Genomic DNA, 23894 nt, shown 5'->3' with positions numbered 1-23894 from the left:
TTTCCTCTGACTTGTTTCTCCTTAAAATAGGAGGATCACCCACATCCTTTAAGAGTGAAGATGAGGTGTGTTCAGGGCAACCAAAGTTTCCAAGAGCTAAGACACTTTCTAGCTCTGGCCAGTCTTGGTGTCTCTTTGTCCTGAGCCTTTCTCCACTTCCCAACCTGAGCACTGCTTCCTTCCAGCAGGGCTGCTCTGCTGTCCCCCCATGGTCCAGGCTGTGCTGCTCCTTTGCTGTGTCCTGCTGTCCCTGGTGTCTGCCTTTCCAAGAAATGCCCAGAATGAGACTCTCCAGCCATCTTTCACAGAGACTGGACATCCATCAAACATGCTCTCCATATTTGGAGAACATGGAGAGCCAGATTCCTCTCCCAGATCCCAGGATCTGCCAAGATCTCTTACACACAGCCCCCTCCCTAGCCCCTCTGCCTGAGTACCTGTCCAACTTAGCTCTGAGGGTGCCCTTGGAGGAGGTGGGCTGCCCAACTGAGGCCCATGTTCTGCAGTTTCAGATGCGAGGAAAGGATACCACTGAAACCCTCATCCGTGAGAGTCAAAAAATTCAATGAGGAGGAAGGCAATACCAACATCATTGTGAAGAATCTAGTAGTCCCTTAGGGAAGTGCGAATAAACCCAGCACCCAGCTGCCCATCCTGGGAAATGTATGGATGGTGGCAAATATACCCACTGGGGTGGCTGGCCTACCAGTTAGCTCAGATAGTGATTGAGTTTGCTGAGAAACCATCTCCCATGATGCTTGGTGTTACAGTTCAAAGCTTTGGGTGTCCACATCACCAAGAACTGCAGGTATGAGTCTTGGGAGCATATTGAAGAATTAGGCAAAAAGTTGAAGAAGCTCTCAAGTTAAGATCATTTAAATGTCCATGGACAGTGACAATATAATCTATCAAATGTTCCACAGCTATTCTGAAGTGCTTTGTGAGGAAAATGATCCAGGAATTGATCCCAGCTCATTTCAGCTATTCAATGTCACATAGGTAACAAGTCTCCTTTCCCAGGACTGTATTCAAGGATGGCACACAGTAAGTAGTTAGAAATGTTGGAGACCACTTAGGACAGATGAATGCTCTTTATTTCACCTCTTCGCTTAAACACATATGTGACCAGTGTTAGCCTTGCCCCTCTCCCGCCCCTCTCCACTTAGTAGGTGTCAGCTCCCCCTTTTATTTTTTTTTTTTAAGACGGAGTCTCACTCTGTCACCCAGGCTGGAGTGCAGTAGTGCGATCTTGGCTCACTGCAACCTCCACCTCCCGGGTTCAAGAGATTCTCCTGCCTCAGCCTCCTGAGTAGCTGGGACTACAGACGCCCACCACCACGCCCGGGTATTTTTTTTTTTTTTTTTAGTAGAGACAGGGTTTCACCATATTGGTCAGGCTGGTCTTGAACTCCTGACCTTTTGATCCGCCTGCCTTGGCCTCCCAAAGTGCTGAGATTACAGGCGTCAGCCACCATGCCCAGCCGCTAATTTAATTTTTAAAATGAAGAGAAATGAGAGTATCACAAACATCTCATCTTTCCTAATTCTGAATTTCCCTGGCTCCTATCATGAGCTTAGAGTGGGAATGTGGCAGGGACATACAGGAAATGCCAAAGAACAGGACTGTAGGTATAGAGGTTGAGTGTGTGACAAGGGGCACAAGGTTTGAGCAGCCAGTATAAATGGGCAAATATTTGCAGAGATTACATCCTTCACTGATCATAGGGGAAAGCAAATATCTCCTTTCCTCATGGGACACAGAACTAGGCAGAACAGGATCAGGGAGCGACCAAACCTACCAAGGCAGTCTCACTTCTCAATGACTGGACTGTGTGGTAATTTGGGGTCCCTATATATGGGTGGAAATAAAACAGAAGTCCCTGGTGACCTGTAAATGCGGGAGACCAAGTGGGAGCAATTGGGGTGCATTTCCTATTTCCTAGGGCTTTACCTAAAAAGAACAGAAGCTTGGGGCCAGGCGCGGTGGCTCACATCTGGAAACCTATCACTTTGGGAGGTGGAGGTGGAAGGATCACTTGAGCCCAAAGTTCAGAACCAGGCTGGGCAAGATGGCAAAACCACATCTCTACAAAAAATTTAAAAATTAGCTGGGCATGGAGTCACGCACCTGTAGTCCCAGCTGCTTGGGAGGCTGAGGCAGGAGGATCCCTTGAGCCCAGGAATTCAAGGCAGCAGTGATTTGTGATACCATCACTGCACTCTAGTCTGGGCAACAGAGCAAGACCCTGTCTCTAAAAAGAAAGTACAAAAGCTTGGAAGTAGGTGATGTATGAGGTGTCCCCCTAACTGAGTCTTAGGCTTACCATAGCCCTTAGGGAAATGGTTTGTATGTTTCGGATTTCTCCCCTTTCTAGGGTACTCTGCTCCAGACATGTGGGGCCTCAGACTCATCATGATACCAGTTGAGCTGCTACTTTGCTACCTCCTGCTGCACCCTGTGGATGCCACTTCATATGGAAAGCAGACAAATGTCTTGATGCACTTTCCCTTGTCCTTGGAATCCCAGACACCCTCCTCAGACCCCTTGTCCTGCCAATTTCTGCACCCAAAGTCACTGCCTGGTTTCAGCCACATGGCCCCTCTACCCAAGTTCTTGGTAAGCCTGGCTCTAAGGAATGCCCTGGAGGAAGCTGGTTGCCAGGCTGATATTTGGGCTCTACAGCTACAGCTCTACCGCCAGGGTGGTGTGAATGCTACACAGGTCCTCATCCAGCATCTTCGAGGGCTCCAGAAAGGCAGAAGCACAGAGAGGAACGTGTCAGTGGAAGCCCTGGCCTCTGCTCTGCAGCTGTTAGCCAGGGAGCAGCGAAGCACAGGAAGGGTCGGGCGCTCCCTCCCCACAGAGGACTGTGAGAATGAGAAGGAGCAAGGTGTGCACAATGTCGTCCAGCTGCTGCCAGGAGTGGGAACCTTCTACAACCTGGGCACAGCTTTGTATTATGCTACTCAAAACTGCCTGGGCAAGGCCAGGGAACGAGGCCGAGATGGGGCCATAGATCTGGGATATGACCTTTTGATGACCATGGCTGGGATGTCAGGGGGGCCTATGGGTCTAGCGATCAGTGCTGCACTTAAACCTGCATTAAGGTCTGGGGTTCAGCAGTTGATCCAGTATTACCAAGATCAGAAAGACGCAAACATCTCTCAGCCAGAGACCACCAAGGAGGGTTTGAGGGCCATCTCAGATGTGAGTGACTTGGAAGAAACAACTACCCTGGCTTCTTTCATATCAGAAGTAGTAAGTTCAGCTCCCTACTGGGGGTGGGCCATAATCAAGAGCTATGACTTAGATCCCGGGGCTGGGAGTCTTGAGATATAAAAGAATGTGGTAACCACAGAATTAATAACTGTACTATCCTGAAAAGCTATATACATGTCTTCAAAATTTTAATCTCTGATTTATCCAGGAGGAAGGCTGTACAGTAAAACGTAGGAACGTAAATGTTTGGGGGTTGAAGTCAGAGGGTTTGGTTTTGAATCTAGGCTCCACTTGTTACAGCCTCGGTGATCACTGACTAGTAACTTCTTTCTTGAACTAAGATCAGTTTTTAAATTTCTAAAGGAGATAGAATGATTTTAACCTCAATGAGTTGCCCTGTAAATTTAAAATGATACAATGAATCTAAAATGCTTATCACAGTACTCTCAATAAATAGCTATTAGCCAGGTGCGGTGGCTCACGCCTGTAATCCCAGCACTGTGAGAGGCCGAGGGAGAGGATCACCTGAGGTCAGGAGTTCAAGATCAGCCTGGGCAACATGGCGAAACCCCGTCTCTACAATAAATACGAAAAATTATCCTGGCGGAGTTATGCAGGCTTGTAGTCCCAACTACCTGGGAGGCTGAGGCGGGAGAATCACCTGAGCCCGGGAGGTCGAGGCTGCAGCGAGCCGAGATCGCCCCACTGCATTCCAGCCTGGGTGACATAGCGAGACCATGTCTCAAAAAATAAAAAATAAAAATTGTTTTCATTACCTCAGCCCTCCTCTTCCTATCCCAAGGCGTCGAAATTCCGGTCCCACCCCTTCCCATGGAGCCCTTGGCGTCTCCAGGCTCATCAAGCTAGTTTCGGTTCCGAGGCTCACGCGCGGGTTCTCGAAAATCAGCTGTTTCAGTCTTGGGCTAGTCCACTAATTGGACTCCTCCCCTCGTAGAAAGTGCCTACTTGAACTTCTCCACCAATCGCTGGAGCTGCAGGTGTGGTTTCGGCTCAGCTTGTCCCGCCCTGTGGAGGGGCGGAGTTGCGGCGGCGCCAGTGAGCTCGCAGTCTGGGACGGGCTTGACTGAGTGGCAGCCAGTGTCGGGGTGGCGGCTGGGAATGGGGCCGCTCCGGACTTCCGCTGCCAACTACAAGGGGGCGGGTCCGAGGGGGGTTAGCCGAAGATGTAGGCGGGGCGTGAGGTTCTAGTACCCGAGCTCATACTAGGGACGGGAAGTCGCGACCAGAGCCATTGGAGGGCGCGGGTACTGCAACCCTAATCAGGTACGGCCCCTGAGAGGGTGTGCTGGGGTAGGGGTGGGGGTGAGAGTGAGAGTTCCTCCGAGGGAAAGGCGACTGGCCCCAGGGGTTACGCCCTGGAGGGGGTAGCTTCGGTCCCCAGGTTGAAATAGGAGCTGTCGCCTGCTCGGTCCTCGATCTTTTTCTGTCTAGCCTATCTCCCCAACCCTAATGCCCCTCTCCCAAAACTGCCCTGCAGCTTCCGAGACCCGGAATCTGGCATTGTTATGTTGGTTCGGTATCTGACGTTTTTCCCTCTGCTCTGCATTATTTTTAATTTTCACCAAAAAACGATGTTCAAAGATAGATAAATCTAAAAACAAAGATAGATAAATCTATTATCTTTGTTTTGTTAAAAAGTATAAGTACTGAAAGATGAAACGATTGCCTAAGGTCACACACAAAATTCAGTTCATTTCAGAAAAGCTTCTTGAGTGCAAAATATGTGCCTAAGAATGAGAGATAATGAGAAAAAATTGTTTCAGTGTTTGCAATCCATTTGGGGAGACCAGGTTTTTTGTTTTGTTTTCATATTTGAATCTTTGCTGACTTGCTCCTTTAATATCAGACACTTAAATCCTCAAGAATTGGGACCTCATCATTAATTTTTTTTTGGAGATGGAATCTCACTATGTTGCTCAAGCTTGGTCTCAAACTCCTGAGCTCAAGCCATCCTCCCGTCCTGTGGGCCTCACAAAGTGCTGGGATTACAGGCATGAGCCATCATGCCTGGCCACCTAATCATTTTTTTAACTTTTTTTTGTATCATAAAAGCAATACAGATACATAGTTTTAAAAATCAAGCACTACTAAAAGGGTTAAAATGAAAATAGCCCCTGCCCAATCCCTCCCTTCCCTTGTTCCTGCTGGAGGTAGAAAGGCAGCTGATGTTATTCATGTTAGTAGAAGACTCTCCCACCCCAAGCATTTCTCTTTACTTTGTAATAAAATCATGTGACCTTTTTAGACCACAAATATGCATGAATTCTGTTCTGTTTGGCTCAGGCTGCAACAAGCGTAAGTTTCAGTTTCCTAAATAGACACCAGCTGGCAGTGAGCAGGGAACAGTGGGGAGAAAGATGCATGGCACAGCCTGCTTGGTGACAGGCAAAAACCAATTTGTTGTTGTTGTTTTGAGACAGAGTCTTGCTTTGTCACCCAGGCTGGAGCGCAGTGATGTGATCTCTGCTTACTGCAATGCCTGCCTTCTGGGTACAAGCCATTCTCCTGCCTCAGCCTCTTGAGTAGCTGGGATTACAGGCACCCACCAACGTGCCTGGCTAATTTTTTTACGTTTTTAATAGAGATGGACTTTCACGTTGGCCAGGCTGGTCTCGAACTTCTGACCTCAAGTGATCCTCCCGCCTCTTCCAAAGTGCTGGAATTAACAGGCATGAGCCACTGTGCCCTGCCAAAAAAAAAAAAAAAAAAAAAAAATTTTAAGTGAAGTTTCAGGATCTCACAAAGTTGATAACCTATAATCATATTCAAGATTCACAGGTCATAAACGTGTCATATTCTTAGGGATTGAGCCACCCATTGCATAGCATTTAGATGTCTTCTAGAATGGAGCTCCTCCTTCCTATATGGAGGGCAGTTTATATGGTGTACTTACCTGACCTCCAAAAAGATTTGGCTCCTAAAAAAGCTTCAGGTGGCTGGGCACGGTGGCTCATGCCTGTAATCCCAGCACTTTGGGAGGCCGAGGTGGGCAGATCACCTGAGGTCAGAAGTTCCAGACCAGCCTGGACAATATGGTGAAACCCCATCTCTACTAAAAATACAAAAATTAGCTGGGCATGGTGGTGGGCGCCTGTAATCCCAGCTAGTCAGGAGGCTGAGGCAGGAGAATCCCTTCAACTCGGGAGGCAGAGTTTGCAGTGAGCCGAGATCGTGTCACTGCACTCCAGCCTGGGTGACAGAGCAAGACTCCATCTCAAAAAAAAAAAAAAAAAAAAAAAAAAAGAAGCTTCAGAGCCAGCAGGGATCATGCTGTAATAAATACTTAACGTCAACACTGATCTTTAAATGCTTTAGCATAATCAAATATAAATAACAAACACATAAATGCAAAATAAATGAATTAGGGAGATAGATGAAATAAGATAGTGGAAATAGTAATGTTTGTTAAAGCTGGATGGTGATCCTTGTACTATTCACTCTACTTTAGTGTGTGTTTGAAAATTACCATTAGGCTGGTTATGGTGGCTCATGCCTGTAATCCCAGCATTTCGGCTGAGGCAGGCAGATTACTTGAGCTCAGGAGTTTGAGATCTCCCTGGGCAACATGGCAAAATCCCATCTCTACAAAAAATTAGCTGGCATGATGGCACACTCCTGTAGTCCCAGCTCCTTGAGGGGCTGAGGCAGAGAATGGCTTGAACCTGAGAGGTCAAAAGCTGCAGTGAGCCAAGATCATGCCACTGCACTCCAGCCTGGGTGACCAAGTGAGACCCTGTCTCAAAAAAAAAAAGAAAAAGAAAGAAAATTCCCATTAAAGCACAAAGGCCCACTTATTGAAGCTATTAAAATACAGGTTGGGGCTGGCCGGGCGCAGCGGCTTACGCCTGTAATCCCAGCACTTTGGAAGGCCGAGGTGGGCAGATCACGAGGTCAGGAGATCGAGACCATCCTGGCTAACACGGTGAAACCCCGTCTCTACTAAAAATACAAAAAAAAATTAGCTGGGCATGGTGGCGGGCGCCTATAGTCCCAGCTACCCGGGAGGCTGAGGCAGGAGAATGGCGTGAGCCCGGGAGGCGGAGCTTGCAGTGAGCCGAGATCGCACCACTGCACTCCAGCCTGGGCAACAGATCGAGACTCCATCTCAAAAAAAAAAAAAAAAAAAAAAAATACAGGTTGGGGCCACATTGGCTCATGTCTGTAATCCTAGTACTTTGGGAGTCCGAAGTAGGTGGATCACCTGAGGTCAGGAGTTTGAGACCAGCCTGGCCAACATGGCAAAACCCCATCTCTACTAAAAAAAATACAAAAATTAGCTGGGTGTGGTGGTGGGCGCCCGTAATCCCAGCTACTCAGGAGGCTGAGGCAGAAGAATCACTTGAACCAGGGGGATGTAGGTTGCAGTGAGCCAAGATCATGCCACTTCACTCCGGCCCAGGCAAAAGAGTGAGACTCCATCTAAAAAAAAAAACAAAAAACAAAAAAACAAAAAAACAGATTAGGCATTCCTAATCTGAAAAATTTGGCTCCAAAATGCTCCAGTGAGCATTTTCTTTGAGTGTCATGTGGGTGCTCAAAAAGTTAGATTTTGGACCATTTCCGATTTCAGAGTTTTGGATTAGGGATGCTCAACTGGTAAGTAATGCAAATATTCCAAAATCTGGACAAATCTGAAATCCAAAATGCTTGGAATAGCAGATACTCAACCGGTAGCACTCCCTGGAAGAATATGCACCAAACTGATAGCAGTGGTTACTTCTGGAGAGGAGGGGAAAGAACCAAGATTAGGAGTAGGATCAACATAGATTTTAATGTTTTCTATATTTTTATTACTTGTATAATTTAAACATTTTAAATTAGTAATCATGAACAATCATGAAACTATGGATGATTTAGTCCAGCAAAATATCCAATTGGGAACCCTCATCCTTCTGACGCAGAGCCCAAATGGCGCAGTGGGAAATGCTGCAGAATCTTGACAGCCCCTTTCAGGACCAGCTGCACCAGCTTTACTCACACAGCCTTCTGCCTGTGGACATTCGACAGTACTTGGCTGTCTGGATTGAAGACCAGAACTGGTGAGGCCTTCAGGAAGTTGGGGGAATGAAAAAGGTGGTTCCTTACTTCTGGGCCCCCGGGATCCTGGAATCATTAATGGCAGGAAGGGGTTGGAAAGCCTCAGGACTACAGTAACACTGCAGAGACACTAATACTTCTTATTCCTGGTGCCCAGGCAGGAAGCTGCACTCGGGAGTGATGATTCCAAGGCTACCATGCTATTCTTCCACTTCTTGGATCAGCTGAACTATGAGTGTGGCCGTTGCAGCCAGGACCCAGAGTCCTTGTTGCTGCAGCACAATTTGCGGAAATTCTGCCGGGACATTCAGGTATTTGGAATGGTTGGGAGTAATGGGGTAGCACTGGGAGCTGAGCATAGAGGAGTAAGGTTTGGAGAATGGAATAGTACCTGGAGGTGGAAAGGGAGACGGGAACAAATCTGGGGAAAGGAGGACAGAGTCTGGACTTGAGGAATCACTAGCAGAGAGAAGGGCTGCATATACGTGACACTGTTGGGAGGATGCTATGATGAAAAGACAAAGGGCTAGGAACCCCGAAGGAGGAGGAAATACTGTGGACATTGGTGGGGAGGGTCTAGGGCAATAGGTCATTGAGAGTGGTTGAATTGGATCAATCCTTTCTGTTTACCTATTCTAGCCCTTTTCCCAGGATCCTACCCAGTTGGCTGAGATGATCTTTAACCTCCTTCTGGAAGAAAAAAGAATTTTGATCCAGGCTCAGAGGGCCCAATCGGTGAGGACAATTCAGTGGTAATGTTGGAAACTCCTGAAGTAGAGAGGAACCATGGAAAGGACTCAGGGAGTTGTCTCAGAACAGGATCCCCCGACATCCTGTGGTATAATTTCAGGCCTGAACTTAAGGCATGAAAGGCCAGAGTTAAAACGTGCTCAGAGCCTCTTTTTTCAGGAGCAAGGAGAGCCAGTTCTCGAAACACCTGTGGAAAGCCAGCAACATGAGATTGAATCCCGGATCCTGGATTTAAGGGCTATGATGGAGGTTAGTAGATGTGGTAGGAGTTAGGGTGGACAGCGTTCAGCCTAACACCTCCCTGAGAAGCAGCCTCATCGGGGTCCTCTCCCCTCTGCAGAAGCTGGTAAAATCCGTCAGTCAACTGAAAGACCAGCAGGATGTCTTCTGCTTCCGATATAAGATCCAGGCCAAAGGTAGGAAGCACATTGAGGGGCTGGAGAAAGATAAGTGCCTGCTGAGAAGCCGGAGCTGGAAGTGAACAGGAGAAAGCTCCAATGAGCAGTAGTCACTGTCAGACACACCCCACTGACTACAGTCCTGCTGCCGTGCAAAGCTGGAAGTGCTTTGTGGAGGTTGAGCTGGAGGTGTAGCTGAGAGACAGTAAATATTGAGGAAATGCATGGAAAACTAACAGTGTTTTATTTGAGGGGGTGTCTGGTCCAAGCATGACCATTCAGAATTTGCCTGAGGGTCCCACAGGTGCCTGTGCTTTGCTTGGTTTCCCTTTCTTCCTCCACAAAATTCCTCCTTCCTGACTCCGACCCCAGTCAGGAAGGAGAGGAAAGAACCCCTGGACTGACTCCTATTCCCACCATCCAGGGAAGACACCCTCTCTGGACCCCCATCAGACCAAAGAGCAGAAGATTCTGCAGGAAACTCTCAATGAACTGGACAAAAGGAGAAAGGTGGGAGACAGGACAGAACGTGTGAGCAACAAGGACCTGGAAAAATGAGGGATGTGGGGACCCTGGTCCTCTAGCGCTGGCTTCTTTGTTTCTTCATCCCCAGTTGGGTGGTGGAGGGTGAAAGGGAGAGACGCTCAACACTCACATCTCTTTCCTAGGAGGTGCTGGATGCCTCCAAAGCACTGCTAGGCCGATTAACGACCCTAATCGAGCTACTGCTGCCAAAGTTGGAGGAGTGGAAGGCCCAGCAGCAAAAAGCCTGCATCAGAGCTCCCATTGACCACGGGTTGGAACAGCTGGAGACATGGTGAGAGGTACCACCCCAACCCTCGTCCTCGCCACACGCTGTGATTTGTAAGTTGCAGTGCCCTGCATATAGCAAGAGATACTGTTCTCTATTGGTCTCTGCTCCCCAGAATGAGCCCTGCTCCCTGCTAACTGCAGCTCTATTCTGCTCCTCATCCTCACCACGCAGGGAGCCCAGAGCCCAGTCTCCTTCAGGGAAAGGAATGAATTAACCCACAATCTGGTTTTTCCTTCTTTTTTATTCACCCAGAAATATATATATATGTATTTTTTTTTTTACTGCAACGAATACAATGACAAGAAAGACAGGAAGGAAGGAAGGAGAAAGAGAAAATTACCTATTACCTAGCTTATTAAACAAAAATGGAATCATATTGTCCATACTATTTTGAAATCCATGGGTTTTTTTTTTTTACAGTATTTTATATATATATATATATATATATATATTTTTTTTTTTTTTTTTTTTTTGAGACGGAGTCTCACTCTGTTGCCCAGGCTGGAGCGCAGTGGCACGATCTCAGCTCACTGCAACCTCCACCTCCCAGGTTCAAGCAATTCTCCTGTCTCAGCCTCCCGAGTTGCTGGGATTACAGGCACACACCACCATGCCTGGCTAGTTTTTTTGTATTTTTAGTAGAGACAGTGTTTCTCCATGTTGGCCAGGCTGGTCTCAAACTCCTCACCTCAGGTGATCCACCCGACTTGGGCTCCCAAAGTGCTGGGATTACAGGCATGAGCCGCCATGCGCGGCCAACAGTATATTATATTTATCCATGTTATTTCTTATGTCCACGCAACAGTCCCCTATATGGTGGTAACATAATTTAATTAATGAACTTCTATTTTCAGCTATTTAGGTTATTTTCAATTTCTTGTTACCTTTTTCCAGGAAACTCTATATTTTAAGGTAATTATATTGTGATGTGGAAAAATCACTAGTGTGTCCTCCAACATACTTGAAAAATACCTACTGTTTTCAATGTTTTCTCATTTAAAAATTTATTATAATTTAGTCTTTTAGAAATATACCAGGCCAGGCATGGCGGCTCATGCCTGTTATCCTAGTGCTTTGGAAGGCTGAGGCAGGAGGATCACTTCAGGCTTGGGGTTTGAGACCAGCCCGGGAAACATAACAAGACCCCATCTCTATAAAAAAAAAAATTGTTTTTTAATTAGGCATGTCCGGACACAGTGGCTCACACATGTAATCCCAGCACTGGGGGAGGCCAAGGTGGGCAGATCACTTGAGGTCAGGAGTTCAAGACCAGCCTGGCCAATGTGGTGAAACCCCATCTCTACTAAAAATACAAAAATTTGCCAGGTGTGGTGGCGCATGCCTGTATTCCCAGCTACTCAGGAGGCTAAGGCAGGAAAATCACTTGAACTCGGGAGTCAGAGGTTGCAGTGAGCTGAGATCATGCCACTGTACTCCAGCCTGGGTGACAGAGCGAGACTCCATCTTAAAAAAAAAAAAAAAAATAAAGATTAGGCATGGTGGCACACGCCTGTAGTCCCCAGCTACTCAGGAGGCTGAGGTGGGAGGATTGCTTGAGCCCAGGTGTTGGAGGCTGCAGTGAGCCATGATTATGCCACTGTAGTCCAGCCTGGACAACAGAACGAGACCTGTCTATAAAAGTATATATGTATACATACCATAATACCCAGCTACTGAGGAGGCTGAGGCAGAAAGAGTGCTTGAGTCCAGGAGTTTGAGGTCAGCCTGAGCAATATAGCAAGACCCTCACCTCTTAAAAAAGTAGATGAAAAAATACCACAATTGCTCAGGTAGATTGAAAAACAGGCATATAGTACTTATGGTACAGGACCAGCATGCATGCGTGCATTGATTGATTGAATGACTGATTGAGACAGGGTCTCTCTCTGTCTCCCTGGCTGGAGTGCTTGGCCTTAAGTGATCCGCCCACCTTTGCTTCCCAAAGTGCTGAGATTACAGGTGTGAGCCACCATGTCAGCTGGGGAGGCTTTTTAAAAGATAGTTCCAAGTGTTACAGCTCTTTTAGAATTTGTCTAGCAGGCTTTCAGGTTTTTGCCAGAAACCACCCCCACCCCCACCCCCACCAAAAAAAAAAAAAAAAAAAAAAAGATAGTTACAATCGTTTCCCAGAATAGTTGTCCCAATCGAATCTATTTTCTCATGTGTAGTGTATGGTTGTTTTCCTGTCACCACATTGCTGATTATTATTATTTTTAATTATAGAGACAGTAAAGTACAGTAGTTAAAAATATGAGTTGGGGCTGGGTGCAGTGGCTCACGCCTGTAATCCCAGCACTTTGGGAGGCCAAGGTGGGCAGATCACCTGAGGTCAGGAGTTCAAGACCAGCTTGGCCAACATGGCAAAACCCCATCTCTACTAAAAATATATATACATATATAAGTTAGCCGGGCATGGTGGCACATGCCTGTAATCCCAGCTACTCGGGAGGCCAGAGTAGGAGAATCTCTTGAATCCAGGAGGTGGAGGTTGCAGTGAGCCCAGATCACGCCATTGCACTCCAGCCTAGGCAACAAGAGAGTGAGACTGTCTAAAAAAAAAAAACAAAAAAGTGTGAGTTGTACAATGAGACTGCCTGGGATCACATACAAGCTTCATCCCTTACTAGTTGTATGACCTTGAGCCAGTCACTTAACCTTTCTCTACCTCAGTTTTATCATCTGTAATGTGGGGAAAATAATAGTACCTGCCTCAGAGGGTTGTTTTGAGGATTAAATGCATTAATATGTGGAAAGGGCTTAATATAAATTGTACATAGCATATGAAAACTGTTATGTTATATCTATTAGCAGTTTTATATGTGAAAATAGCTTTGATTTTCATTTCTTGGATTATGAATCATGTTGAATAATCCTTTATATGCTTCCTGGATTCTTTTTTTTTCTGCCCCCCAGTCAGTTTCTGACTCTTCACATATTTACAGAGAGGTCTTAGAACCTGGATGGGGGAATCCAGGAAACTCATGGATTCCTTCTTCCTGAATTTTATCACCCAGGTTCACAGCTGGAGCAAAGCTGTTGTTTCACCTGAGGCAGCTGCTGAAGGAGCTGAAGGGACTGAGTTGCCTGGTTAGCTATCAGGATGACCCTCTGACCAAAGGGGTGGACCTACGCAACGCCCAGGTCACAGAGTTGCTACAGCGTCTGCTCCACAGGTCTAGAGGCCAGGCAGGAACCCTGGGGGAAAGAAGGAACAAGGGAAGCCATTCTTACAGATACTGAGCTATATATTCTCTCCACACCTCTCTCTCCTCAGAGCCTTTGTGGTAGAAACCCAGCCCTGCATGCCCCAAACTCCCCATCGACCCCTCATCCTCAAGACTGGGAGCAAGTTCACCGTCCGAACAAGGTTGGCATTCCAGAACTCATTCCCACTTCCTTTTTCCAACCCTGCCACTGTGTATTTTCTAGCTTTACAGCTCTTCTCACTCTTGGCTTTTTCTTCTCTTTCCCTGCAATCTCCCTACCTCTTATAATCCCTCTTCTCTTTTTCAAACATCTAGCCTATCTGGAAGGTTGAGGTTTCCCCTATCCCCCTTCCTTCCCCTAGGCTGCTGGTGAGACTCCAGGAAGGCAATGAGTCACTGACTGTGGAAGTCTCCATTGACAGGTAAATTGGAGCAGGTGAAGGGTGGCCAGGACACGGGCTGCTAGGGTGGAGGAGATACTCTTCACAACAGGGCCCTAGGGCTATCTTCTTCCTCCTTCCAATCCCACCTCATAGAAATTATAATTCATTTCTTTTGTTGAACACTTACTTTGTGACATGCAGCATGTCAGCTACTCATTTAATTGTCACAGCAACCCCATGAATTAACTATTACCAGTGCACCATACAAACAAAGATACAGGCTTAGAGAGACTGATTACATCTCTTCTCAAGGCCACGTAGCTAGTGAGCTCAAGTCGGGTTTGAACCCAGGTCTATCTGATCCCAAAGACCAAACTCCTAACTTCCATACTCTTTTGCCCAATGATTTTTTTTTGATTTATTTCTTTTCAGGAATCCTCCTCAATTACAAGGGTAGGTGCTTGACAAGGACACTGCAAACATCTGTACAGTGCATGACCTGCAGAACCACATTCGGCAGCCCTAGTGGCACAAACGAGGAGGAGGGGGATTTGGGATATGGACAAAGGGAGATGGCGAGATCTGAAACGAAGTGGAACTGCTGTTTTTTTTTCTGCTGAGTTTTTAGAATAATTCCGTTCCTTGTCTCCATGTATCTTCTTCCTCCTGGAACAGCTTCCGGAAGTTCAACATTCTGACTTCAAACCAGAAAACTTTGACCCCCGAGAAGGGGCAGAGTCAGGGTTTGATTTGGGACTTTGGCTACCTGGTAAGAATAGTTTGTGACCTATGCTTTTATTACTATTTTTAGTTTTTTGAGATGGAGTCTCACTCTGTCCCCCAGGCTGGAGTGCAGTGGCGCAATCTTGGCTCACGGCAACCTCCACCTCCTGGGTTCAAGCAATTCTCCTGTCTCAGCCGCCTGAGTAGCCGAGACTACAGGCACACATCACCATGCCCGGCTAATTTTTGTATTTTTAGTAGAGACAGGGTTTCACCATATTGGTCAGGCTGGTCTCGAACTCCTGACCTCAGGTGATTCATGCGCCTCAGCCTCCCAAAGTGCTGGGATCACAGGCATGAGCCACCACAGCTGGCCTGCTTTTAGTCCAAAGGAACAGGGGTTGGGGGAAGTTCCCAGGGCTTGAGAGGTCTTGAAGCCAAACAGGGGTTCCAGGGACACTAGGGTGCCCACTCTGGCATTTTCTCTCCTTCCCTTCAATTCACAGACTCTGGTGGAGCAACGTTCAGGTGGTTCAGGAAAGGGCAGCAATAAGGTGAGGTCTGGACAGAGGACTTGGGGGCAGGGGGAGCTTGCCAAAGAGCCTTCTGATGACTATGTCTTTGGCTGTCCCAGGGGCCACTAGGTGTGACAGAGGAACTGCACATCATCAGCTTCACGGTCAAATATACCTACCAGGGTCTGAAGCAGGAGCTGAAAGTGAGTGAAAATGGAGGGCAAGGAGAGAGAAAGCAGCTTTGGAAGAAGGCATAAGAAGGGGATAAACAGAAGCCTCTTGGGGTGGGTTAGCACTCCTTTCCTCTAACAAATACCTGCAGCTAGAAACATCACATCCCTCTCTGTGACTCCTGTCTTCTCCCCAGACGGACACCCTCCCTGTGGTGATTATTTCCAACATGAACCAGCTCTCAATTGCCTGGGCTTCAGTTCTCTGGTTCAATTTGCTCAGCCCAAACCTTCAGGTAGGGAGTGGGGCCGACAGGTCAAGTGGGGAGCGGAGGGGTTTGGAAGCTTGGTGTGATAAGTTGCTTCTGAGCCAGCCTGCACTGCTTCCACCCCTGCAGAACCAGCAGTTCTTCTCCAACCCCCCCAAGGCCCCCTGGAGCTTGCTGGGCCCTGCTCTCAGTTGGCAGTTCTCCTCCTATGTTGGCCGAGGCCTCAACTCAGACCAGCTGAGCATGCTGAGAAACAAGCTGTTCGGTACAGATTTCCTTTTCTCTCAGCCTTTCCCCAGCCTTAGTCTTTTCTGTCCCTCTGTCCTATCTATCCCAGGACCCCTGGCTTCCCTCATCATCTGTCTGTGGCTATCTGTCCCACAGGGCAGAACTGTAGGACTGAGGATCCATTATTGTCCTGGGCTGACTTCACTAAGGTAACTCCCTCAATCCTGTGGAGCTAGATCTAGCCCACATTCCAAATACTGGCCTTCCCATGTCCCTCCTTCCCTACACCAGGGGCAGCCCCTCAGCTTTTTCTACCTTTCCATTCCTCCTCCAGCGAGAGAGCCCTCCTGGCAAGTTACCATTCTGGACATGGCTGGACAAAATTCTGGAGTTGGTACATGACCACCTGAAGGATCTCTGGAATGATGGGTAAGGCCTTGGTCACCCTTCCCTCATGGCCTTGTGCTTTCCGGGCTTGAGAGTGGAGTCTCTGCGCCCCTCATGTGGCTTTGTTAACAATAATAAGGCCGGGTGCGGTGGCTCATGCCTGAAATCCCAGCACTTTGGGAGGCCAAGGTGGGCGGATCACGAGGTCAGGAGATCGAGACCGTCCTGGCTAACACGGTGAAACCCCGTCTCTACTAAAAATACAAAAAATTAGCCAGGTGTGGTGGTGGACACCTGTAGTCCCAGCTACTCGGGAGGCTGAGGCAGGAGAATGGCATGAACCTAGGAGGTGGAGCTTGCAGTGAGCCGAGAGTGCGCCACTGCACTCCAGCCTGGGTGACAGAGCAAGACTCCATCTTAAAAAAAAAAAAAACAATAATAGCCATAAACAGTGTTTGTGAAGCATCTCCTACATTCCAGAGCTTGATGGGTGCTCTTCATTAATTCTCTCATCTCATCCTTACAACCACGCTGAGTGGTGGGTTTTGCCATCTTCATTTCATCTTCATTTCTAAGTTTCAGAGAAGTTAAAGAACTTACCCAAGGGACAGAGTTGATATTCAAACCCAGGCCTGTGTGACTCCAAGCCCATGCTCTTTTCACCACACTGCCTACCAACTTGTGTAGCATTTGGCTTTTAAAAGTGCTATTCATGACCAGGCACGATGGCTCACGCCTGTAATCCCAGCACTTTGGGAGGCCAAGGTGGGCGGATCACCTGAGGTCAGGAGTTCGAGACCAGCCTGGCCAACATGGTGAAACCCCATCTCTATTACAAATACAAAAATTAGCCGGGCGTGGTGGCAGGCGCCTGTAATCCCAGCTAATCAGGAGGCTGAGGCAGGAGAATCACTTGAAGCCAGGAGAGAAGGTTGCAGTGAGCCAAGATCGTGCCATTGCACTCCAGCCTGGGTGACAGAGCGAGACTCTGTCTCAAAACAAAACAAAAAAAAAGTGCTATTTATGGCCGGGCGCGGTGGCTCATGCCTGTAATCCTAGCATTTTGGGAGGTTGAGGCGGACAGATCACTTGAGCCCAGGAGTTCAAAACCACCCTGGGCCACATGGTGAAACCCCGTCTCTACAGAAAATAGAAATGTTAGTCAGGCATGGTGGTGTGCACCTGTGGTCCCAGCTACTCTGGAGGCTGAGAGGTGAGAAGATTGCTTGAGCCCGGGAGGTCGAGGCGGCAGTGAGCTGTGATCGTGCCATTGTTCTCCAGCCTGGGTGACAGAATGACACCCTGTCTCCCAGAAAAAAAAAGAAAATTGCTGTTCATCTGTGTGATCTCACTGAATCTTCGTACCTCTTCAAACCCTCAGAAGGTGGCTATTGTCAGCAAAGTGAAGTGACTTGTAAAAGATAAAAAAAGCTAAGTGGCAGGGCTTGGTCTAAAACCTGGGTTCCAAACCTGGGCTGTTTCTCCATACAAGGGGAGCAGGGAGGCAGGGGCCTGGTGGGGCAGGGGGTTGGGGGGTGGCTCACAGCTGCTCTCTGTGCTCCAGACGCATCATGGGCTTTGTGAGTCGGAGCCAGGAGCGCCGGCTGCTGAAGAAGACCATCTCTGGCACCTTTCTACTGCGCTTCAGTGAATCGTCAGAAGGGGGCATTACCTGCTCCTGGGTGGAGCACCAGGATGATGGTCAGCTGCTCTGCCCTGCCATTCCCACAGCCTCTCCTTTCTGCCTGGCTCCCCTCTTGCCCCTCTGCCTGCCCTTGGCTTCCCTGGCTCTGTCCTGAATCCTTCAGCTGGTTTGGGACTGGGCAGCCAGAGCAGAGAGCTCCAAGGCCCGGCCTCTTCCCTCAAGCCCACCTGTTCCTGCATTCACTCTCCAGACAAGGTGCTCATCTACTCTGTGCAACCCTACACCAAGGAGGTGCTGCAGTCACTCCCGCTGACTGAAATCATCCGCCATTACCAGTTGCTCACTGAGGAGAATATACCTGAAAACCCACTGCGCTTCCTCTATCCCCGAATCCCCCGGGATGAAGCTTTTGGGTGCTACTACCAGGAGAAAGGTGGGAATCGTTGACATACTTCATTGCTAGATTGCAGAGATCTTCAGACATCCATAGATCCCACTCCTTCCTTTCAAGCATGGGAAAACTGATATCTAGAAGAGTTAAGGGATTTGTCCATGGGATACTGCTGGTTACTATGGGGATGAGACTGCCAGGACCATCTGCACTAGGGGAACCTCAGGCTATGTGTCTGGCCCACTGATCTTCTCTGCTTCTTGTATATGTTCCTCACAGTTAATCTCCAGGAACGGAGGAAATACCTGAAACACAGGCTCATTGTGGTCTCTAATAGGTGAGATATGAACTCTTCATCCATCCTCCCTAATCCTTTTTGGCTCTGCTTCAGTGAATCGTCAAAAGGGGGCATTACCTGCTCCTGGGTGGAGCACCAGGATGATGGTCAGCTGCTCTGCCCTGCCATTCCCACAGCCTCTCCTTTCTGCCTTCTCCTAACCTGCCCTATTCTAGTCTCCCCAGCCTTCCCTCCCTCCTAGCCCACTCTAGTTTTTTCTGGTTCTAGTCTATCCTATCTCATATTTTTCTGCTGCCATCCTTAGGTTGTCTCCACAGGGGTTTCTGGATAATAATGATCATAATCACTGGTGTTAATGCGTACCTACTTGATGCAAGCATGGAGCTTTTTTTTTTCCAGACAGGGTTTTGCTCTATCGCCCAGGCTGGAGTGCAGTGGTGTGATCCTGGCTCACTGCAGCCTCGACCTCCTGAGCTCAAGCAATACAGGCATGCATCACCAAACTCGGTTAATTTTTTTTGTATTTTTTGTAGAGATGGGGTCTTACCATGTTACCCAGGCTATTCTTGAACTCCTGGACTCAAGCGATCCACCCGCCTTGGCCTCCCAAAGTGCTGGGATTACAGGTGTGAGCCACCACGCCCCGCCTATATATATATATATATATATATATTTTTTTTTTTTTTTTTTTTTTTTGAGACAGAGTCTCGGTCTGTCGCCCAGGCTGGAGTGCAGTGGCGCGATCTCGGCTCACTGCAAGCTCCACCTCCCGGGTTCACGCCATTCTCCTGCCTCAGCCTCCCGAGTAGCTGGGACCACAGGTGCCCGCCATGACGCCCGGCTAATTTTTTGTATTTTTTAGTAGAGACGGGGTTTCACTGTGTTAGCCAGGATGGTCTCGATCTCCTGACCTTGTGATCCGCCCGCCTCGGCCTCCCAAAGTGCTGGGATTACAGGCGTGAGCCACCACGCCCGGCCTATATATATATTTTTTTGAGACAGGGTCTCTGTCACCCAGGCTGGAGTGCAGTGGTACAATCATGACTCACTGCAGCCTTGACCTAGGGGTTGAAGCAATGCTCCTGCCTCAGCCTCCCAAGTAGCTGAGGCTACAGGCACAAGCCATCACACTCAGCTAGTTTTTTAAATTTTTTGTAGGGATGGGGTATCACTATGTTGCCCAGGCTGGTCTTGAACTCCTGGCCTCAAGCAGTCTCCTGCCTTGGTCTCCCAAATTGCCAGGATTATAGGAATGAGCCATGGCACTTGGCTGGGGATAGATTTTTTTTTTTTTTTTTTTTTTTTTTTTGAGACAGAGTCTCACTCTCATTGCCCGGGCTGGAGTGCAGTGGTGCAGTCTCAGCTCACTGCAACCTCTGCCTCCCAGGCTCAAGCAATTCTCCTGCCTCAGCCTACTGAGTAGCTGGGATTATAGGCGAGCGCCACCCATGCCTGGTTAATTTTTGTTTTTTTTTTTGAGACAGAGTCTCACCCTGTTGCCCAGGCTGGAGTGCAGTGGCACGATCTCAGCTCACTGCAACCTCTGCCTCCCAGGTTCAAGCAATTCTCCTGCCTCAGCCTCCTGAGTAGCTGGGACTACAGGCACGCACAACCACCACACCTGGCTAATTTTTGTATTTTTAGTAGAGACAGGGTTTTATCATATTGGCCAAGCTGGTCTCAAACTCCTGACCTCATGATCCGCCCACCTTGGCCTCCCAAAGTGCTGGGATTACAGGCGTGAGCCTCTGCACCTGGCCTAACTTTTGTATTTTTAGTAGAGACAGGGTTTCACCATGTTGGCCAGGCTGGTCTTGAGCTCCTGGCCTCAAGTGATCTGCCCGCCTCAGCCTCCCAAAGTGCTTGGATTACAGGTGTGAGCCACCATGCCTGGCCTGAGAGTTTATTATGCGCCAGGCACTAGGCTAAATGGTTTGCGCTTATTTTCTCATTTTATTGAATCTACCAAATAGTCCTGTGAAGTAAACACTGTTACTGTTTTCAGCTAAGGAACTGGATTTAGAGTAGTCAAGTTTTGTACCTAAGGTACGTGGCTAATAAATGATACAGGTCTGTTAGATTCCATACCCCTGCTTTTAACCACCCTACTGCCTCTCAAAAATTACTATGTATTGTTCTCCTTTATAGATGATAAATCTGAGGCTCAGAAAAGTTAGGTCACTTGCCTAAGGTCCCCCAGCCAGGATTCAAACTCCAGGAGGCCTGATTCCAAACCCATGCTCTTTAGCCCTCCGCCCTACTGCCTTCTTAGACTAGCTTCTGCTTATTCTACCATTCCCTATTTCATTTGAACCACTGAGCCCTGCCCCTTTGTCTGTCTTTGGGTATCCAGACAGGTGGATGAAGTGCAACAACCGCTGGAGCTTAAGCCAGAGCCAGAGCTGGAGTCATTAGAGCTGGAACTAGGGCTGGCGCCAGAGCCAGAGCTCAGCCAGGACTTAGAGCAACTGCTGAAGGCAGGGCTGGATCTGGGGCCAGAGCTAGAATCTGTGCTGGAGTCCACTCTGGAGCCTGTGATAGAGCCCACACTATGCATGGTATCACAAACAGTGCCAGAGCCAGACCGAGGACCTGTATCACAGCCAGTGCCGGAGCCAGATTTGCCCTGTGATCTGAGACATTTGAACACTGAGCCAATGGAAAGTAAGTGATGAGATGGAGCTATGGAAGATGGCACGCATTCCCTTTCCTACCCCTTCTCCCTCTCCCATTACAGAAAAAGCTGAGCTCCAAGCTCCTCATTGGAGAGAGGTCCATTCTGTGATTCCTTTTTTTAGGAATTACACATGCCTTCCCCCACCTCCCTGCTCTTTCATCCCACAAGTTCCCCCTCAGGCTCTTCCCAGGCCTTTCCTGCCATCCTCCCTCCCTTTCCCTGCTGGGTTGGGAACTCCTAACTAAGATCAGGGCCTCACTTTTCTCTCTGGATTACCTAGTCTTCAGAAACTGTGTAAAGATTGAAGAAATCATGCTGAATGGTGACCCACTGCTGGCTGGCCAGAACACCGTGGATGAGGTTTACGTCTCCCGCCCCAGTCACTTCTACACTGATGGACCCTTGATGCCTTCTGACTTCTAGGAACCACATTTCCTCTGTTCTTTTCATATCTCTTGCCCTTCCTACTCCTCATAGCATGATGTTGTTCTCCAAGGATGGGAATCAGGCATGTGTCCCTTCCAAGCTGTGTTAACTGTTCAAACTCAGGCCTGTGTGACTCCATTGGGGTGAGAGGTGAAAGCATAACATGGGTACAGAAGAGACAACAATGAATCAGAACAGATGCTGAGCCATAGGTCTAAATAGGATCCTGGAGGCTGCCTGCTGTGCTGGGCGGTATAGGGGTCCTGGGGGCAGTCCAGGGCAGTTGACAGGTACTTGGAGGGCTCAGGGCAGTGGCTTCTTTCCAGTTTGGAAGGATTTCAACATTTAATATCTGGTTAGGCTAAACTGGCGCACACCTGGCATTGGCCCTTGGGAGCACAGACACAGGATAGGACTCCATTTCTTTCTTCCATTCCTTCATGTCTAGGATAACTTGCTTTCTTCTTTCCTTCACTCCTGACTCAAGCCCTGAATTTCTTCTTTTCCTGCAGGGGTTGAGAGCTTTCTGCCTTAGCCTACCATGTGAAACTCTACCCTGAAGAAAGGGATGGATAGGAAGTAGACCTCTTTTTCTTACCAGTCTCCTCCCCTACTCTGCCCCTAAGCTGGCTGTACCTGTTCCTCCCCCATAAAATGATCCTGCCAATCTAATGTGAGTGTGAAGCTTTGCACACTAGTTTATGCTACCTAGTCTCCACTTTCTCAATGCTTAGGAGACAGATCACTCCTGGAGGCTGGGGATGGTAGGATTGCTGGGGATTTTTTTTTTTTTTTAAACAGGGTCTCACTCCGTTGCCCAGGCTAGAATGCAGTGGTGCAATCACAGCTCACTGCAGCCTCAACCTCCTGGGTTCAAGCAATCCTCCTACCTCAGCCTCCTGTGTAGCTAGGACCATGGCATGCGCCACCATGCCCTATTTTTTTTTTTTTTTAAAGACAGGGTCTTGCTATATTGCCCAGGCTGGTCTTGAACTCCTGGGCTCAAGTGATCCTCATGCCTTGGCCTCCCAAAGTGCTGGGATTATAGGCATGAGCCACTGCGCTTGGCCAGGAATTTTTTTTTTTTTTTTTTTTTAGACGGAGTTTCTCTCTTGTTGTCCAGGCTGGAGTGCAATGGCGCGATCTCGGCTCACTGCAACCTCCGCCTTCCGGGTTCAAGTGACTATCCTGCCTCAGCCTCCCAAGTAGCTGGGATTACAGATCTGCACTACCATGCCCAGCTAATTTTGTATTTTTAGTAGAGACAGGGTTTCTCCATGTTGGTCAGGCTGGTCTCGAACTCCTGACCTCAGGTGATCTGTCCACCTCGGCCTCCCAGAGTGCTGGGATTACAGGCGTCAGCCACCGTGCCCAGCAGGAATTTCTTTTTATAGTATTGGCTAAAGTTTGGTGTTTTTACAGAGGAGAAGCAATGGGTCTTAGCTCTTTCTCTATTATGTTATCATCCCCCCTTTTTTGTACAATATGTTATTTACCTGAAAGGAAGGTTTCTATTCCTTGGTTGTGGACCTGGACAAAGTCCAAGTCTGTGGAACTTAAAACCTTGAAGGTCTGTCATAGGACTCTGGACAATCTCACACCCAGGGAACCCCAGGGGGCAACTGACATTGCTCTAAGATGTCCTCCTGATGTAGCTTGAGATATAAATGAAAGGCCCTGCACAGGTGGCTGTTTCTTGTCTGTTATGTCAGAGGAACAGTCCTGTTCAGAAAGGGGCTCTTCTGAGCAGAAATGGCTAATAAACTTTGTGCTGATCTGGAAATGTCTCATCTCTGATCCTCTTTATTTCTCTGCTCACAAAGGCTAATGTTCTTAGGGACACCAACAAGCTGCACAGGAATGAAGTCAGAAAATTGTGGCCTCTCTTCCATCCACCCCTCTACATTCCTCTTGTCATATTTCTTCTTCTTCCCTTCCTGTTTGGAGTAGCCCCTCCTGTCCGTTAGACTCTTCTAGGGGTGCTGGGAGCTATATACGCATTGTGGGGGGAGGGATGAGTAGTTATATAACTGTCTCATTGTCACTCAGCTGATTGTTGGCAAAGCCAAAACACAAACCTGTCTGGATTTGTCTGACTTCAAAGCCGACACTTTTTGATGCTGTGACTATGGAAAAAAAAAGAAAGGAAATAATCACTAGCCACTTCCCCTCATCTTTTCTTTTTTTCAAAGAATTTCAGCTACGCTTGAGTTACCAAACTTCCAAAGGGACTCCAAGGCCGGGCGTGGTGGCTCATGCCTGTAATCCCAGCACTTTGGGAGGCCGAGGCAGGTGGATCACCTGAGGTCAGGAGTTCAAGACCAGCCTGACCAACA

General features: G+C 48.2%; 2 protein-coding genes and 1 non-coding gene across 10 annotated transcripts; all 3 read left to right on the top strand.

Annotated features, from left to right (window-relative positions):
- Positions 1–1707: 1707 nt before the first annotated feature.
- APOF (apolipoprotein F) lies at positions 1708–3995 on the top strand. Its single transcript, XM_054443980.1, has 2 exons — positions 1708–1835; positions 2376–3995. The coding sequence occupies exons 1-2, from the start codon at positions 1751–1753 to the stop codon at positions 3338–3340; spliced, it is 1050 nt and encodes a 349-aa protein (XP_054299955.1). The 5' UTR covers positions 1708–1750; the 3' UTR covers positions 3341–3995.
- Positions 3996–4284: 289 nt separating this feature from the next.
- STAT2 (signal transducer and activator of transcription 2) lies at positions 4285–23341 on the top strand. Of its 8 annotated transcripts, none has more exons than XM_054445291.2 (24): positions 4285–4504; positions 8143–8280; positions 8436–8589; positions 8918–9013; positions 9188–9277; positions 9369–9444; positions 9851–9936; positions 10095–10243; positions 13255–13413; positions 13515–13607; positions 13809–13868; positions 14262–14282; positions 14505–14598; positions 15059–15106; positions 15187–15270; positions 15435–15533; positions 15636–15771; positions 15891–15943; positions 16069–16163; positions 17686–17822; positions 18017–18199; positions 18437–18494; positions 20809–21119; positions 21413–23341. In XM_054445291.2, the coding sequence occupies exons 2-24, from the start codon at positions 8150–8152 to the stop codon at positions 21553–21555; spliced, it is 2556 nt and encodes an 851-aa protein (XP_054301266.1). In that variant the 5' UTR covers positions 4285–4504; positions 8143–8149; the 3' UTR covers positions 21556–23341. The 8 variants fall into 8 exon arrangements, with proteins under 8 accessions (XP_054301266.1, XP_063503070.1, XP_054301267.1 ...); XM_063647000.1 differs by having other exon boundaries at positions 4304–4504; positions 15612–15771; XM_054445292.2 differs by having other exon boundaries at positions 4318–4504; positions 8930–9013.
- Positions 12247–12310, top strand: LOC129011036 (U7 small nuclear RNA). Its single transcript, XR_008493171.1, has one exon. It is a non-coding gene; the product is annotated as a U7 small nuclear RNA (small nuclear RNA).
- Positions 23342–23894: the final 553 nt, after the last annotated feature.

This window comes from Pongo pygmaeus, chromosome 10 (genome assembly GCF_028885625.2).
Source record: "Pongo pygmaeus isolate AG05252 chromosome 10, NHGRI_mPonPyg2-v2.0_pri, whole genome shotgun sequence".
Taxonomy (NCBI): Eukaryota; Metazoa; Chordata; class Mammalia; order Primates; family Hominidae; genus Pongo; species Pongo pygmaeus.
This window is presented reverse-complemented; position numbering and strand designations above follow the sequence as displayed.

Excerpts from the sequence above, each read along its gene's own strand:
- STAT2 (XM_063647000.1), top strand. The coding sequence starts at position 8,150 with ATGGCGCAGTGGGAAATGCTGCAGAATCTTGACAGCCCCTTTCAGGAC. Across the intron at positions 13,608-13,808 it reads AAGTTCACCGTCCGAACAAG|GCTGCTGGTGAGACTCCAGG; the intron begins GTTGGCATTCCA and ends TCCTTCCCCTAG. Across the intron at positions 18,200-18,436 it reads GTGCTACTACCAGGAGAAAG|TTAATCTCCAGGAACGGAGG; the intron begins GTGGGAATCGTT and ends TGTTCCTCACAG.
- APOF (XM_054443980.1), top strand. The coding sequence starts at position 1,751 with ATGGGACACAGAACTAGGCAGAACAGGATCAGGGAGCGACCAAACCTA. Across the intron at positions 1,836-2,375 it reads CTCAATGACTGGACTGTGTG|GGTACTCTGCTCCAGACATG; the intron begins GTAATTTGGGGT and ends TCCCCTTTCTAG.